This window comes from Rousettus aegyptiacus, unplaced genomic scaffold, assembly GCF_014176215.1.
Source record: "Rousettus aegyptiacus isolate mRouAeg1 unplaced genomic scaffold, mRouAeg1.p scaffold_m13_p_5, whole genome shotgun sequence".
Classification (NCBI taxonomy): domain Eukaryota; kingdom Metazoa; phylum Chordata; class Mammalia; order Chiroptera; family Pteropodidae; genus Rousettus; species Rousettus aegyptiacus.
Window position 1 is genome coordinate 86,919,913 of NW_023416308.1, and position 18,631 is coordinate 86,938,543.

Here is an 18,631-nt window from a genome sequence, read left to right on the forward strand (position 1 = left end):
TTTTTCTCTGTGTGTCAGCCATCTTCTCCAGCCAGGTCCTCTCTTGATTGTAAGGTGGTCTCTAGCAGTAATGAAATTATCTGCTTCCTTGTTCAGGTCTAATGGGAGAGATACTGTTTCACCTTGTGGCTCACTGTTAGGAGAAAGAAAATTTTTAGTAGAAGCAATTCTGTCATGGCTCATTGGTCTGAATTGAGTCATCTGCCTATTCCTGAACTAATTACTGACAGTTTGGGTGAAATTATGTCATGTGAAGTGGAATGGATTTGGGCAAGCAACCGTCATGCCCATTACAGAATCACATTTTCCAGGCATAATCAAAGTGAATAACCCAGTGCTGTGATGGTATATAGTTACAAAATTAGCATGTAGGGTTGCCAGATTTAGCAAATAATATAGGATGCCCAGTTAAATGTGCATTTACATACTTTTTAAGTGTCTGAAACCATAGATACTCTTTAAGTATAAGTTTTTCCCATGCATTATTTGCTGGTCTGTGTGTACCGGTATTTGGTACAAAGAAAAATGAGTCAGGGACATATTCGACATTGAGAGATAAAAGATTGTAGGATTCATAGTGAGCTAGGGACTTAGAACCGAGATCAAATATGAGTTCTGCATTACTTGTGTGAGGACGATGGAGTGTAAACTGGTTCAAAAAGCAGGGACGGGCTAGGAGGCCATTCCTCCACACCTGCCTTGACCCCTTGTGACCAGGGTCCAAAAGAGAAAGTGATTACACGTCCTTTCTTGGGGCCCTCACTGACCCTGTCCTGCTTCTCTTTCCAGGGCCCCGACCGCTGTGGGCAAGCTTTGGTGCAGATTGGGATCAACATGATGGCTCTGCCAGGAGGCCGCCACCTAGACTCCCAACCCGTGCCGGGTCAGCGGTAAGTCACATAGCTGTCTCTCAGGGCCAGACTTTCCCCTTCTGGACTTTGACTGAGGCCCAGCCCTGGGATCCTGAGACTATAGGCGGCCTATTCTAGCCATGCACTGTTCTGGGGAGGAAGCTTAGGACGAGATATTGGGAAAACTAGGTTCTTTCAGCAAATACGGATGGAACTGGGCCCTGGGACATGGAAGAGTCAGGCATGTCCTATCTTTCAAGGAGCTACAATCTAAGATCCAGGCAGACAATGAGGCAAATAATCGAATGGAGTGTGCTGCTAAGATAGGAAGCCCAGAGGAGGGTCCTGATCCTGTCTAGGGCTGGACTCTGGGGTCACTGGGCTAGGGGTCCTTGGGATTAATAAAGGTCCTTTCTGAGACTCTTGGAAGGGTCAGTCTACCTTTCGGTGCCTTCACTTTCTTCAAGAACACCAGGGAGAGAATTGATCACAGAGATGATCCTTGGGAAATACTCATTGCCCTCGGTTGGGCAGTAGGGGGCCAGGGCATGAAGGAGGGCTACACTGAGCAGAGGCGAAGCCCAGATAATGAGGTTAGAAAAAGGAGAGACTTGGAGACCCCAGAGGTGCCTTCACACAGGACGTGGATGGTGCTGGAAGCTAGAACCAGAACCAGAACCAAAGTTAAAAGTATGAGGGCAGCATATCTCTGGTGATCAAACGTCCCGATTTGCCCAGGATTGTCCTGATTTGGGCACTGATAGTTCTATGTTTTTGGAAACTCTTCCATCCTGGGCAATCTGGGAAGGAAGGTCACACTAATGCAGTTTGTTCTACAGAGGAACTTTGCAACCTGAACACTCAGGGCTTCTTCCTAGCCTCTTTTCTCTTTCCCTGAGACATTTTGATGAGAAAAAAAGAATCCAAGTAACCCTTGCAAAACTGTTAAGTCTTTTTTGTTTTGTCTCTTATGTATTGCATGTGTCACTGACATCTTACCTTTACTTTGTCCTTAACCTCCCACCTGAATATAGAAGATTACAAATGACTATATCATTTATTTCTATATTGTGTGTTTGGTCTTTAAGTACTTTTTTAAAAAAAATGTATGTTGCTTTCAAAATTAGAAGATAAAAACCCTAAATATTTGCTAAAAGCCTACTAGAACTGGGTTAACTTCTACGGGGACATCAGTCTGCTCCACCAAAGTCATCATTATAGAAAATGCTTTAAGGACATGAAAACAGTGCGTGCATGTTAATGAGGATTGAGAGCATAGAAATATAGATCAGAATTAGAAATGTAGATCAGAATTTCCTATGTAGCCTGATGCTGAGAATAAGGGATCGTGTTGGGGTCCAAATACCTTTCCACGTAATGCGCCTAAGGGAGAGGTCATGCTAATCAAAGCTGTCAGGGTGCATGAGAGTCCTCAAGATGGAAACTTGGCTTGGAATGGCCCATGGCTTTTTGGGAGATGAGCGTCATCAGTTTTGAACACATGACTGCCTGACTTTGAAGCCAGACTCTACCTCTAGCCGTGTGACCTGTGTCATTTCTTCAACCCCATCAGCTCCTTGGTTCCCTCGTGTATAAAACAGGGGTGATAATAATACCTACTTCATAGGGTGGGTGTGTGGATTAAATGAGTTAACATGTGCAGAGTGTCTGTCATGCAGTGAGAGCTACGTAGGGGGAACTACTGTTTATCGAGTGCCTGCTGCATGTCAGAGGCCCATTGTGGCACTTCAGGTAGGTGATCTTAGGGAACTCTTCCAGGAATCCCTCCCCGATCCCTCTTGGCAAGTGACTTCACCGGGAAAATAAATCACAGACGGAGACTCCCAGCAGCCTAATATATTAAACCAGGGGAAAGAAGAACTGATCTAGATGAGGTGGAATCAGTCTTCCCAGCTCATGTCCCAGCCAGGTCCATACCTATGTAGCCAGATGGGCAGCAGCAGCTCTGGCTCTAGTGCTTTGGGACTCCTCCACAGAGCCTCATGGGTCCTGGGCCGGTCAGATCAGAGCCTGGGCATGGGGGATCTATCATCATGGGGCAGTTTAGGATAGTGGTTAGAGGTGGGACTGCCTCAACTTTATTCTTGGTGCTGTTACTTATTAGCTGTAACCTTGGGCTTTAGTTTCTTCAGCTATGAAATGGGGATATTTACACTTACATCTTTGGGTCGTTATGATAATTTAAGATAACGTGTATAAAGCACCTGCCTGCACATAGGAAATGCTCTGTTACTGTTAACTTCTCCAGATGAAGAAGAGGTTTTTCAGAGCAGAGAATATGCAGCCAAGGTAGAACAGATCCAGGCACCTTTTCAGGCCCTAAGAGACACTGATCTCCCCCATTTCCAACCTCCTCAGAAGTCATAAGGGTAAAAGGAAATTAAATTACACAAAAGTGATTTAGAAATTAGATTTCAGTTACCTGTGGTCATCTGAGGCCTGAAAATATTAAATGGAAAATTTCAGAAATAAACAATTCATAAGTTTTAAATTGTGTGCTGCTCTGAGTATGCGTATGATTAAATCTTGTGCCTTCGTGCTCTGTCTCGCCTGGGACATGAGTCATCCCTTCGTCCGGCATATTCCTGCTGTAGACACTACCCGCCTATTAGTCACTTAGTATCCACTTCCGTCATCAGATTGACTGTTACGGTGCTGGTGTTCAAGTAACTTTTGTTTTGTTCAATAATGTCCCCAAAGCGCAGTAGTGGCGATAGCGTCAATTCCTATGTGCAAAGAGCAGCTGTGAAGTGTTTGTTGTGTGTCGTCAGGAAGTCCCAATGCATATGTCAGTCACCTCACTTCATCTGATCGCATAAGCATTGTGTCATCTCACATCATCACAAAAAGAAGAGTGAGTACAGAACAGTAAGATATTTTGAGGGAGGGGAGAGAGAACACATTCACAACACTTCTATTATAGTGTATTGTTATAATTATTATATTTTATTATTATTATTGTTAATCTCTTACTGTGCCTAATTTAGAAAGTAAACTTGATCACAGGCGTGTACGTATAGGAAAAAAACATAGTATATATGGAATTTGGTGCTATCTGTGGTTTCAGGCATCTACTGGAGCCTTGGAATGTAGCCCTGCAGATAAGGAGGAGTTACTGTATTTTTTGGAGGCAGGTTAGGGTTACTAATTGATATATACTTTGAGCTAATACGTTGAGAGGAAAACCCCTGGTTAACATGACTCCAAGAGTTCTGCTGGCCATAAACACGGCAACCTGAGAAAATGTTTGTTTAGAATATCTTCATTCTTATAGTTCTTATAGGACAGGGTGGGCTGCGAAGAGAAGGTGGCATTTTCTTTAATATATCCACAGTGTGGCATTGCCAGGCCTTCGCAGGACACTGGGGGAATGTGGTGCCTGTGCCTACCACCCTCTCAATCGTGTGTGTTCTGGGAGCATGGGCCATATTCACAGAGCAGGCTCATGTGTACTTATAGGATGTCAGAGGGGTTAATTTATCCAATCTGATGCTGCATTATGAGCAGACAATAGCAGCCACCTCTTCTTTCCTCTTGTTCTAAGCTGCAGAGGCCTCTTTTGTGGGGAATAAAACCATGGTTAATTGTCCCCAGATAAATAATTAATGCTAGATAATTGACTTCTTTCTGTTGTATTTTACTGAAACTCAATTTCACTCTGTAGTGCCATTGTTCACCTGAATGTACAAAGTAAATAAATGCTGTCAAGTTGTGCGAGATCATCCAGCCGCCTGGGTGAATCATATGTGTTAGGCCTTTGGTGTTCGAGACTCTTATGAGTAAAGAGAATCAGAAGGGGTTTTCTAGGTGCCGGCTCCTGGATGAGAGCAGAAGACAGGGAGCAACAGTGTCCCAGGCCAGGGGTTGGGGTCCTATGTTGAACTATCCTGGGCATTAGGAGGGACTGTGATGGGCTTCTCCTCCAACTGTATCTGAATTTTCCGGGAAGCTTTCATGTTTAAAACTAATAAAATAAGCAAGTCAAAATATAAAACCCTACTATTAGAAACTTTAATGTGGGCCTAAGTTGTTGGAAGCTTATGTGTTGGACTTGGGGTCAAATCTCAGCTCCATTTCCTACCAGCCATGTGCCCTTGGCTGCTCTTTAACCCGTCTGAGCACCACTTTTAAAGTCTAAAACAGGGCAGCAGAGATCATTGCTTTAAAAGGTTGTGTAAGTGCTAGGGTTCAGGAAGGGAGGTCAGTCTAGGGCCCAAAGGACTTGGCAATGCACAATCCACACTTCACCAGGCCATCCCACTGATAGTAACCAACCCTCCCTCCATCCCTCAGTCGTGGAAACATTTGCAAACTCAGGTCCAAATAGCTCCCTGGAGGTTCAAGAATTTATTGGTTTGAATGAAAAGGACAGGAGATTAGCTCTCTGAAGAGCAGAAGACTGTGGCTGCTATGTACCTAGCTGATTTTTTGTTTTCTTCTTGGGCCTCAGGGCTCCTATCTTTGCATTTGGGGTATTGATCCTCTCATTGCCTCTGGGCATGGTGGTGGTGCTGTTGGAACCTAGCCATGGTGGTCAGCCATCATAGTCAGCATGTTGGTAGCTTTCTACTATCACACACAGCTCTCATATTCTTCAGGGATCCTTATGGCCCAGTACTTACATTTAACTATCTCTGTGGATAGGTTCCTGCAGAGTGGGTTGGAGTCCAGTCTGAGGGACACACAGGACTGTGTCCAGAGTTGTCCTTACCTTCAGTGCATTAAGGAAGGAGAAGATGCCAAGGCCGCACCTGGCTGAGGGAAGGAAAGAGGAAGAAAGGAAGAAAGAACAGAATGAAGGTAAGAAAAAACAGAGGAACGGGGGAAGAAAGCAAAAAGGCAAGGAAGCACGACCGTACGAGGAGGAGATCGGCAGAAGCCATCAGACCCCCTCCCTTCCTTCCACTCCCTCCTTCCCTTCCTCCCTCCCTTCCTTCTTTCCTTCCTTCCTTCCTCCCTTCCTTTCTTCCACTACTTCTCTTAACCATAGATGATGTTGGGACACCTTGACATTTTCTCTCTAGGTTCCTGCCATGAGGGTGGGGATGCTGACTAAAGGACTGGACTTTACAACCCCCATAACAAAGTTGCCTCACTCTTTCCAGTACTTGCTGTAGCTGGGTGCTTTTACACACAGAAACTCATTTAGTCCTCAAGATGGGGGCTGTTGCAGGCAAATGAGGGATAATTGATTGGGTTCTCTGGGAAGCAGCCTTTGAGATGGAGTTCAGGATGGTTGTTAGGGAGTACCTTTGTGGGAGGAAGAAGAAGGAAGCAGGACTCTGTAGAGGGAGAAGGCTGGATGACACCCTCAGCTGACCTCATGGGAAGCTTTGCAATCAGAGTTGTTCATTGGCCAAAGTGGCCAGGGCCTTCATATCTCATTTTGATTTGTTGTTGGAGTGGGCAGCGCTAGGCAGGGCATGACCTGAGGTGGGGTGGCCATGAGACAGTATCTGAGGGCCTGATAGCTGGAGGCTATTAGCTAATGATACTTCCAGCAGCTGAAAGCAACAAGTCCTTCCTTAAAGGGGAGCCTGCAAGTCCTTCCTTAAAGGGGAGCCTGAGCGGTACATACAGTGTTCATCTCACAAGGGAATTGAGGCTGGAGAAGGTTAAGTGACTTCCCAAAGACAGAGCTGAAAAGCAGCAAAGCTCAATACACATTCCCAGCTGGTGCTTGAGACTGCATCCTGGCCAATACTTTATCCAGGCTGTTGTTTTCCACAATACTCTTGGGGGCATTATACAAACAAACCATTCACTCATTTATTCAGGTAGTCATTTATTCACTAGCCTTCAGCAAATATCTATTGAGTGCTGCAGATCATGTACCTCGTGTGTTGCTTAAGGAGACATGGGGGACCGGCGTGGGCATGGTCCCTTCCTTCATGAAACTCACCAATTTATCTTTTGACCTGATCCGGCCTGGATCTGTAGCAAGTATACAACTTAGATATTTCATTTGAGACCCTTCGCTGTGAGTGCAACACATTCTCATAAAGTTTCTGTTCAGCTTGGAGCCTGAGATGAGCCAGGGCTGGGTGCAGCTGCAGCTAGGGGTAAGCAGCCTCCTTGGTCTCCCCTGGCCTGCTAGCAAGGAGCCATTTAGCTTTCCTGAGCCAGTGGGGACCGTCGCAGGCCAGCCTGTCTCCACGTAGATAATGGCTTACATGTGTGCACCCTGGGTCTGTGGCTGTTTTTTCTGCGTCTGTGGTGAAATGTGCAGACTGTAATTGTCAATGAGATAATTGGGTATTTTTCTGTTGTTTGAAACCAAAAGGAAGGACAATCAAAGTTAGAATCAAATTCCCTCCCTTCTCCCATTCCCAAGAGAAATCCACAGAAACACAGGCGTGACCTCGTGAAGACAGAGGGACAATGATTCACCAGTTATTTTTAAGAAGAGAGGTTGTATTTAAATTCCCATGCAGTGCTAGGAACTGGGATCATAGAAGCATGGAATGTTGTTGCTGGACATTTCCTCAGAGATCATCTGTGTCATCTTTTCATAATCAGATGGGGAAACTGAGGCCTAGAGAAAGGAATGGAGCTCTCAAAATGCTCTTCAGGCCCTCTCCCACCCATTGTGGAGTCCTGCCTTCTCCACTGGGTTTCTTAAGCTCCTCTTTCCACTTGGCCTCCAGTAAGTACTAGAAACTCTATGTCTTAGCCCCAGTGGAATTCTCATTAGCAATGATCTGTAATAGACATCAATCTCATTCATTCACTAATTCATTTGAATGAGATTTACTTTGGACTGAGAACTTACTTTGGGCCAGGCCTTGAGTAGGACAATAATTATTTAAGTAAATATCATCTTTCCTACTCAATGATAAATTTCCTGAGGGCCAGATTAATTTCTGATTCATATTTGTGCTCTTGTGTTAGAATGCACACAGTAGGAGCTCAATAGGTGGTTGTTGAATGAATAAATGTTTAACGAATGTTTGATGAATGAATGACAAGTGGCTGAGGAGTCTCAGGTGACTGAGAAATTAAATAGCTTGCGTGTTGTTATTTTCTCCAGAACACTATTTCCAGCAAGCTATTCTCGTTCTTTTTGGTAGAAAACTGCTGCTTGGAGGGAAAGGGTAAGCTAGAGTTTTATCTTCATTAATTTAAATACTCTTTCTGAGTGAAAGGCAAATATTTAATTGGTTAATGGAGCTGGAGAAGACAATTTTTTTTCTTCTAAAGAATAGTAATGCAGAAATATATTTAGTCCTTGGTTTTAAATTTTCTGGACAAAAAGTCTTCAATTTCATCATTAAATCTCTCGCAGGAGATCAGAGTGCAGAGGCAAGCATCGACTAGGAGCCAAAGGCCAGACTGCCAGCCTGCTTGCCAACCTTCCTTCCATTTTCCTTTTTCCCCAGCCCTGACTAACCTGCTATGTGTTGTTGGACAAGTTTTCCCCTTCTCTGAGCTTCAGTGTCTTCATAAGAGAATAAGGATGTGGGTAAAAGTTTCTTTAGGGACCCATCCAGCTATATTATTCTAGGAATCTGTGAGTGAGTTTTGAATCTTCTGTTCCCTTTTCTGGACAAAAACATCTCATTTTAGTGTCTAAGGGCTGGGAAAGACATCCATTGATTAAAACAAGTTCTTCTCATTCTTTTCTATGAAATGCACAGAGGTCTAGTGTTCGCCTTGCAGCTGGGATGGAAACTGGATGACATGCTAGCGTGAGAGCCCCGTCCAGCATGGGAGGCTGTGCCCTCTTCAGGTTTTATAGCAGCCCCTTGGTATATTCAGAAGTGTTCTATGGAGCAGGTGGGGAATAGGATGCCCTGCTTCGATGGGATAGCATACTGAGAAACCCATAAATCTCAGCACTCTAACATGCGTCAGGATTTGAAGTCCCTGCTTTTGACTTCTTCTCCACCTCTCTGACTATACTTAGCAACTTGCCTTTTTCTCAACAAGTGGTCCTATGCCTTCGCTCCTTCGCACATGCTGTTTCTTCTGTCTGACACCCTCTCCTTTTTCTGCTGGAGAACTTGAAGGCATCCTTCCAGTGTTGGCCCTGGGAAGCTTTCTCAGATAGCCTAACTTGGGCTAAGTGTCCCTTCTCTGTCCCACAGTTCTTTTCTGCTTACCTCTAAATGCCATGTGAAGGACAGTGAGCCATCATTGCTTACTTATAATCATTCATTTACTTATTCAATAAATGTTTATCGAGTACCTGTGATGCGCCAGGAGCTAGGCTAGGTGGAGGGAATATGTCACTCTGCAGTAGAACATTCTGCCGTCTTGGAGATTATAGTCTTGCCATCTCCCCTCTGTGATCCCAGCACTTAGCCCAGTACCTCACACATTGAGCCAAAGTACTTGACACATCGACACAAAGTTTAAGGGCCATTACCAAGTGTTCTTAGCATAGTAAGGTGTTCTTTTACAGAGAACTCTCAACTTCACACGGCAGATGGAATAGAGTAAGGCAAAGAAATCCAAACTCTAAACTTGGAAAGAATAAAGTCTATTCTAAGGAAAAAGAGATTAAAGTGAGCCAATGAGAGTATAGGCATAGATTTCCATAAACTATTGACTCCTGACGTTTTGGGGGACACTGGATGCCAGGCCAGCAGGATTAATTGGGGATGAGGAACCGGTACTTGCAGCTGAGGGTCAGGGAATGGGTCTGCTGAGCTGGGAAGAGTTGTTTCCCTTTGGCATTTGAAGTGTCGGGCACAGTTACCTTTTCTTAGTGATGGGCTTTGATGAAAAAAGGGAGCAATCTAGGGGCCAACGCAGAAGCAGGGCAAGGCCAGTGAGAGAGCAGGGAGACCTCTTTGCAGCTGGAATCCCGAGGGGCTCACTTCCTACCCTCTTTGTGTGGTCCTCCCAGTTTCCCTGCTCTGGCAGTATTTCTAACTTGTCAGACACTTGTGATGATGCGGCCAGTGGGTCATCAGTTCTGTCTTGACTTTAAACAACATATAACCAACTCTCTTCCAGAAAAAAAAAAAAAAAAGGTTTGAAAAATGACTACACATACCATAGTCACAAACTTTAAAAGGACATCGATATGTCATATAAGGGCAGTCTAGCATAGTAGAAAGAGCCCTGGCTGTGGATTTGAGGGTTTGAATGTCAGCTAAATTGCTGAAGACATTGAAGAGCCTAGCACATTAGTCACGAGCAAGGCTCTAGTCTGACTGTCTAGAGCCTTGCTTCCACTTATCTACTAAGTGACCTTGGCCAAGTCACTTAACCTATTAGCGCTCAGTTATGTGACCTCATGAAATTGTTTTGAAGGTTAAGTGAGAAATTAAGATTGAATCAAGCCCTTAATACAGTGCCTAGAATGTAATAAACACTCAATAATTTTAGCTTTATTATCACTATTAGCAGTGAGGTCTTGGACAAGTTATGTAATGCCTCTAAACCTCAGTTTCACATCTATAAAATGGGATGGTAATTGCCAATCATCAATCGTAAGGGCCGATGGAGAGAGTGCTTGGTACAACAGAGGTTTTCTATTGTTGATAATCCTCCCTGCTTGCTGCATGAGTAGTTAATTCCTTCTGACTTTAGAAATATTTTAGGGAGCCGATTGTTTCATACTGCAATTCATTTGTCTGAGACTATGCTCCTCCCTTCTCCTACACCAACTCCACCCTGGGTAATTCCAGCTTTAAAAAAAATCATTTCAACAGTAGCCTGGTATGTGGAGATGATTGTGGTTACATCTGGCTTTGTGTTTAGAATCTGCCAGAGTCCAGAAAGCCCAAATTTGTGGCTCAGTCACCTCCTTCCAGATGTCCAGGAAAGCTGTCATCAGAGAACAAGGAGTAGGGTTACTCGGGAAGTAGGTATCCGCTTCTCTCAGGGGCTCTGCTGAGAACTGGGCAGGGTTTCTGTGAGCCCCACTCACTGTCGGAGACATCCTCCCTGCTCTCAGGGGGTGGGGGCAATATTTACAGCTTCAGGCTCAGATTCTAGTTCACTGTGGAGAGAGAGGAAATCCAACTCTGTCCCGGCCCCTGGTCCCTCCAGGTCCTTGGCCGGAGACCCTACCAGGGCCTGACTGTCGTGGTTTTCCACCACAAAGGAAACGTGATTCATTGCCAGTCTGTCTGTTTTGACCTTAATTTTCAATTCCCTTCCTCTGTGTGGGTAATCAGATTAGTCGTCTGTGCCTGCAAAGGAAAGATTTCACGCATAGGCAGATGGTCGCTCGAAGTTCATGGCTGACGGCAGTTAGACCGTTGGGAGTTGTGAGGTGCAGGGACAGTAGGCAGCCCCCACCGCACAGCAAGAGCTGCCCAGCTTAGCCATACTTTGTATATTGGGGTCAATCAGCAAGTCCAATAGCAGAGGCATAGCCCAGAGAACCAGAGAGCTAATGACAGAGAGTCAGGCAAGCTATGCAATTATGGGATGCTCAGTGCTAACACAGGCCAAACCTTAATGAGCCGCAGTCCCTAGACTCCAAAGCTGAGAAGAACAGCTCATTATGTGGCGGCACGGTGACCACAGCTGGGAGTGGACTGGCCTGTGGTGGGGCCATGCGGGGTTCACCGGGCCTGGAGCCCTCTCTGGTAAAGCTTGGGGCCTTTTTGATGGACCTTACAGGACCTGGCCCACTTCTGCTGCGGCTTCGTATATTCCACTTGTCATAGTGCCTCATTCTCAAACCAAGCAAAATAAAAGCCAGTTCCTCCCTAGATGGGTTTTATCTCTCAGCCAGGGCAGCACCGGTCACCCAGACTGGAAACCCAGGAGTCAACTTGATCTTTACCCTCGGATCCTCTCATCCCCCTCCCAGGCCATCCACGGCATCCTGTCCCACGTTACTGCCTTAGTCCAAGTTCCTGTCCTCTCTTTGTTCTATAACCATCATCTCCCAACAGGTCACCTTCCTCTCTAGCATCTAATGCTGCTCTGGTTCATTTTCTACTAACTCTCTGCACAGTTATGTCACTGCCCTGCTCTAAAATGTTTTCATTGGCCATACTGCCTTCGGGATTAAATTCAAATTTCTAATTAAGTGAAGATCTTTGATCTACTGGTTCCTGTCTCTCTCTTTAGGCCCCTTCCTGGCCACTCCCTCATAGGCCCTCAATACTTGAGTCCAATAAAACATCTTGTGGTATTGCTATTTTTATGCCTCAAGGCCTTTTCACATTTGTGTGGAAGTCCTTTTGCCCTTGTCATCCTGGCCAATTCCTTTCCTCTAAGAAGCAGGGCAAATGTCATTTCCTTTGTGTATATATTCCCAGGCGAAGTCAGACACCCCACCTCCTGTGATCCTAGGCTCTCCTGCTCACAGATTTTTGATGGCAGTGTGCTGTTCAGTTGATAAGAGCAAGGATTCTAGAGTCGAGACACTGGGTATAATAACTCCACAACTTACTTGCCATGTAACCTCTCCTGACAGAAGTAAATGAGGGTAGTAACAGTCTCTCTCACGGGTTTGTTGGGAGGACCAAAAGAGATATAGATTGGGAGCTTAGAATACTGGCTGGCTCATTGCTGGAACTCAACACATTAGCAACTGTTATAATTATCACCAGATTGGAATCCTGGTGCTTTTTTGTTTTTCTGATCAGGGTCTTGGCTGAGCTCTGGGATTTTCTCATGGTCAGCTTTGTCCTCAGCCACTAGAACAGATTGAAAAGTAAGTGCACAGAAAACATGGGCATCGAGGTTCCAGGCCCACCCCAGCAGACACTGGGTGTGGGACTTGGCAACCTCTCCAGGCCTCTGCCTCTAGGGGGGCCCTTTGGAGCGTAGCCCAGCTAGTGCAGCCCAGAATGAAGGATCTTTTGTTCCTGGAGTCTGCTGACAAGTGAGGACAGGTAATCCGTGATTAGAGCCTAAGGCTTGGGGGATTAACTGAGACCATGGTGGAGGAAAGTAGTCCAAGTGGTTGGGACTGGAGGCTGATGGGGAGTCTGCAACCTTGCAGGCTAGGTAAACTGGCTCTTGGCAGCCCTCTAGTGGTGACTTCTGTACTCTCCCCTGCATTTTCCAGAACCACACAGAGGTACCAAGATGGCAACATGTTAGACCTGTGAGTTCTCCTAAACGTACCACTTTGGCGAATGAAGAAAACTCTCCTTAAAGTATGAAGAGAACGGAATGGGGAATACAAAGCTAAATGCTTTTTAGTCTACACATCAGGTCCCATGTTTCTCCATGAAAGTTCAGGGCAAGCTAAAACTGAGTTTCGTGCATGTGAGAATGTACTTAAGATTTTATCTGACAGTACTAATAGAGCACAGCCTTTTATAAAGCAGTTTGAAGCAGCATTAAGAACATGGGGTCTAGAGTGTGATGGGCTGAGTTCAGAGTCAAACTTAGCCGCTTCCAAGCTGGGTGATCTCAGATAGTTCACTTAACCTCTCCAAGCTTCAGTTTCCTCATCTGCGAAAATAAGATAATATGAGGACTCTCCTCAGAGGGTCATTGTGAGAATTAAATGAGATAATAAATGTGAAGCCAACCACATGATAGTTGGCCCACCCTCAGTAATGTTAGCAATAATGATTATGGATTTTTATCTCCCTTGACCCTCACAGCAACCCATTGAGACAGACAGTACAACAGTACAGTACAACGGTACAGAGTATTGTTACTCCCATTTAATATATAATTCGGTTTCATAAATATATACTGAGCATCTTCAGTGTATGAGGTTCAGTGCTTGGATGACATACAAGGAGGATATGGCAGACACAAGCCTTACTTTGCTTATAGTCTAGTGGATAAAACAGATAGTAATCAAGTAGTTAAACGTTTGAGACTCGTGTCATGATGGGAGAAAGACAGGATGCTACTGACATGTGGGGATCATGGGATATGAGCTCGCCTAAGAATCAGAGACATCTCCTTTACAAGAGACCTTAGGGTTGAAATTTTAAGGATGCATAAGTGTTAGCAAGGTGAAGAGGAGATGGGGAGAGACAGATGAGCATGTGCAAAGTCTGGGGGGCTGGAAATCACAGCAGAGGGACAAAAGAACTCAGTGCGGCTGGGGTAGTGTTTGAAAATGAAAGGGGGAGTAGGTCAGGGAATGAGGCTCAGAGAGGAGACGTGTCATGTGCAAGGGTGCACAGCAATTAAGGGGTAAAAGTAGGAGGAGGTAACAGGGTAACAGATGGTGCTTTGTCATGAGGTGTCCTTGCTGTTAGTCTCATCATCCTAGTTCTCATACATATATTGGCAATGCATATATTCATGTATACCCTTTTTAGAGATTAAAAATGAGTCATTCCTGAGTTAATAAAGTCCAGGAAATGTAAGCAGTGCTTCGACTCTCTCTAAGGGCATCTAAAATGCCAGCATTTGACAGAGTAGAGATGATGAGCTCTGAGTCATTGAGAGGAGGCAGTTGTCAAATGTACACACTGGCTCGTTGGACTGGAAATAGTTACCTGGAGCCAAATTCATGTTCCTTGGTTTTCTGGAATAAACAACAACACACTCTATCAGGGTGCTGGACAGAATGGGGAGGCAGTGAGGGCTTTGGAGGTGTACATATATCTGAAATGTAGGATCGACTTTCTTATCATGTTATACTGAACACTTTAATTCACAGAAAATGTTATGGCACACATATGTCGACGTAGGTTGGAGGTAATGACCTGCATAATGAAAACAGGGACTTCTGGGTAACAATCTGAAAACTCTTTCTAGTGCTACAGCTTGGAGCAGAGGGTCAGTGCAGGAGATGGCAGAGAACACAAGACCATAGAGGGAAAGAGGCCAACCCCAGCGTGATAGGCAGATGCAGGAGACATTTTTCAGAGTCCATTGAAGGGAAGAAAGCCTCCTTCTGGTTCTGGCATTGCCCACGTGGGTCAGCTTCAAGTTAGGGACAGGATTTCTGTGAGCTGTCCAACACCATACACTGTGAAGGCTCTATACTTAAAATATGAACTCTATACTTAAAATATGAAGTTACGGATGGAGAGATGGAGAATTCTTTGCCTTTTACACAAAAGCCCTGATGCACAGAAAGACTTGTGACAATGCAGCTCAGTGTGGGATTCAGAAGTGGACCAGAAGTAGGGCAATGAAAACATCGGAAGATTTGAACAAGATCAGAGAAGCAATACTTCCTTTAGTCACAACCGGCTGGGGCTTTACCAGTACATTAGTGAGGAGGGGTTGGTTGCTAATTTCCTAACCTCTCTGTAAGTTATTTAGGCTTGTTACATAAATAATTATGTTAAGTTAACTGTTTAGTAAACAGTTTATAATTCACTGCATAGCAGAGGATAAGGCATTCTAAATTAATCTATATGTTGTTTTAACAAAGCCCTTAGTGAGAGCCTTCCAGGTAGGGTTGTAGAGAGGCGTAGGGTGATGTGGACCCAGATGACTTCTGGGCAAGATTCCTCAGATAACTCCAGAAGGGATTCTTCTGTTTATAGTGCGAAGCTCAGAGTGCTTGCAGCGGTTTCCAAGGTCTTACATCATGTAGCCCGAGTCCCTTCTCTGAGGGCACTTCCTACTCATCTTTCCCTTGCTCCCTCCACTCCAGCCCACTCATCTCTATACTGTTTCTCCAACAAACCAGGCGTACACCTACCTCGCACCATCTATTCCCTCTTCCTGGAATGCTCAGTACCCCTAATTTATCACGGTCGATTCCCTCACTCGAAGTGTTTGCTCAACTCTGATGTTCTCAAAGAGCCTTCCCTGACCACTTATTTACAATGATAGTTACCTCCCTGCCTCTTACATGAACAGTCTTGTCCCGTCTATTCTGACTCTACTTTTTAATAGAAATTTTAAGCTTTTAACATATACATACTTTTACATTTATTATATTTATTATGGCCTGTTTTAACTTGCTATAATTTATCCTCCACAGGGGCAGGGATGTTTGTTTTTATGTTCACTACTGCATGCCAAGCAGCTGGAACAGTTCTTTGCACATAGTAGGTACACAGGAAATATTTATCGAATGAATGAATGAACATTCAGAGTTACACTTGTGAGAGTATGTAGGCCGCCCACTCTGCATGCATGCTGGGAGTGCAGGGAAGTGTTTGGAATGCAGGATTTCTTGGAGGCTCAGTCTATGAGAGAGATTGGCCATCTTCAAAGGGAGAGACAGTGGACACATTAGACTCAATACATCTCAAACTGAACCTATCTTCCTGTCTTCTGGACTTGTGTCTCGTATTCATTCAGCTGCTCAAGTAAAAAATCTGGGTAACCTCTTTGACTACTCCCAGTCATTCATCATCCGTACAGATTAATATCCAAGTCCTGTTGATTTTATCTTTTTAATTATCTTGAATGATTATTCTCCAACATCTTTGCAACCACCATGAACCTGTAGAGAGAGGCAGGGTTCAGGAAAGCTGTTCTAAGTTCATAGAGCGCCATCATCTTTTGTTTTTCTGTAGGGTTCAAAACTCTGGTGCTTTGCATTCTGAGAGTTCCTGGCTCTGCTTCTGCCCCTCACAGTGATCTCAACATTCTTTGTCTCTATGGTCTCTGTCCTGCCTAATTCTTATTCTACTTCCAGAAGTTTCTTCTCAGTGTGGCACTTTGTTGTAGTTTCCTGTTGGATCAGCTTTGAGAGTTCATAGCAGATGCCTTGCACTTGCCCGATATTGGAGAGATGATTCTCCTCCTAGATTATTTTCAGCTTGTCCTACTGTGCTTTCCAACAAATACCCAGTGGCTACTTTGGGGTTCTATGTTCTCATATTCAGCCGAGGCCACCTTATTGCTTCCTTCTTCTTCCTCTCATGCAGATGATACCGAGTAGGTCCTGTAGCTTTGGATGGCTCATCCCCACCTGCTTGTATTTTGAGGTTTGTGGGAGATATTTTATCGTCTAGTTTTGTTGTAAATATTATCCATGGGTTTTGGTTTTGTTTTCTAATTGCTCTGTCTATTTTTATGTGGGGATTTGGAGAGATTGAAAAACTATGCTGCCACCTCTTCCATCTTTCTAGACTTTTATTTCTCTTAATTTAAGTAAGTAGGTTCTGATAATACAACTTCTTTCATTAAAACTGGTCTCTAATAATAACTAACACATAAACATTGCCTGTCAGGGATTGTTCTAAGTAAATGTAGTTATTTGTAAGGGAAGTGGTGACTGTAACAGCCTGAGACCTCTAGTGGAGTCCAGACAGAAGACATTACCCAGAAGGAAAGGCAGCCACTCCAGGTGGAACCAGCAGGACCTGTGAACTAGAGTAGCAGCCAGTGTAAGGGTGCTAAAGGAAGCAAAGATGACAGAATCATCCAATCATCCAGTGCCACCTTGTGGTTGACAACTAGTCTTTTCGGGAGGAATATACAGGAGATGAACTCTGGGGACTCCTGGAAGTACTTGAGACTTATGGTGCATCATGTTAGAATGCCAGTGAGGTTAGGTTACCTTTGTTTATGTCTGTCTCTCCTCTTCAACCATGTGAGCTTCCTAAGAACGGGCGGGGACCGCCAGCACAAGGCCTGACACATGACCAGCACCAAATGCGTTTCATTAAATCACGTTGACTGGGGACTGCCTAAGCGGCACTGCTTAATGCTTTAAAACTTATTGAACTGGTTGAGAATATTTTATGTTTGTCACTGGCACCATGTGTGGACACGCACTTCCCCTAGGAGCTCAGATCTCCCTTCAACCATTTTCCCAGGGTTCAAGTATATATACCCACAACTCACCAGAAAATCATTTACCTGTAAGTTCTGAGAACTGGGACAGTGGTTGCTAAGGGTCTAAGCTCTATCAAACCAGAACATTGCTTTAGTAGAATATAGGGATGCTGGAAAAATGCCTTGTTCAAAAGGTCTCTCTGGTTCTAGTGATAACTGCTTCAAATATTTCCTTTTAAAGCAACAAAAAAATTTTATTATCATGTGTTTTGCCCAACTCTCAAACTTTTACCATAGTGCGGGGAACTTAACCTATACTTTGCCTGACATCACAGCCAAAGACAGAATTTGTATCTCCTGAAATGTAGTCCCAAAATGGAGGAGGGGGTGAGTTTAGGGGGTTCCTATATACCAGGCCGGGGTACTCATGCTTATCTTGAGTAACACCCTGCAAGTTCAGAAAATATTTTCAGCTGGCGTGGCAAGGCTTCCAATCCATGTTTCCCAGGCAGCCTCTGGTTTACCTGATTCAATTAAATATTTATTGATACCTACTATGTGCCAGACTCTGTGCTGAGTGCTGGTGATGCTGAAATAAATCAGATTGTGCCTGCCTTTGAGGATATCTCAAAGTCTGCTGGAAGAGAGACAGGTGGAGAAACTGTATAGTGTGGTCCGTAGGTATGTGGTCTTCAGAATCAGACTGCGTTCAGGGAGTTCTGGTTCTCTTAAGTCATGTAAATCTTCTGCATCTTTGTATTTTCACCTGCAAAATGAAGACAATAAGGGTGTGCACTTAATCATGCTATTGTGACAATAAAATAATGCATAATAAGTGCACAATCCTTAGGGCACTATAAGAGTTCCATAAATATCAGTTATTGTTATCGATGGCTTTTGTCTACTTTCCCTTTTCCTGAGACTTCAAAACTGCTTTTTATCTTCTCTCTCTCTCTCTCTCTCTCTCTCTCTCTCTCTTTCTCTCTCTCTCTCTCTCTCTCTAGCTAAACACAATTAATGTCTTAATAGTTTAGTTGTAACTTGGGCAGCTTGGGTGCAAAGCATGCTGGGAGACGTTAGGCTGGGTGGGAGGTATATCCACGCCTTGAATAGTCGACCCATCTTGCCTTCCACCTCCTGGTAGGCCAGAAGCCCCTGATGTCCTCCCTTGTCTTGGTCAA

The 18,631-nt window shown here is 44.5% G+C and overlaps 1 protein-coding gene across 1 annotated transcript in view; it reads left to right on the plus strand.

Moving 5' to 3' along the window:
• INSC (INSC spindle orientation adaptor protein) overlaps positions 1–18,631 on the plus strand; it is a 112,904-nt gene that overhangs the window by 29,298 nt on the left and 64,975 nt on the right. Inside the window, exon 2 of the mRNA XM_016139568.2 lies at positions 790–890. Within this exon, the coding sequence (XP_015995054.2) occupies positions 835–890 (56 nt within the window). The 5' untranslated portion in view covers positions 790–834. The remainder of the gene's footprint in view (positions 1–789; positions 891–18,631) is intronic.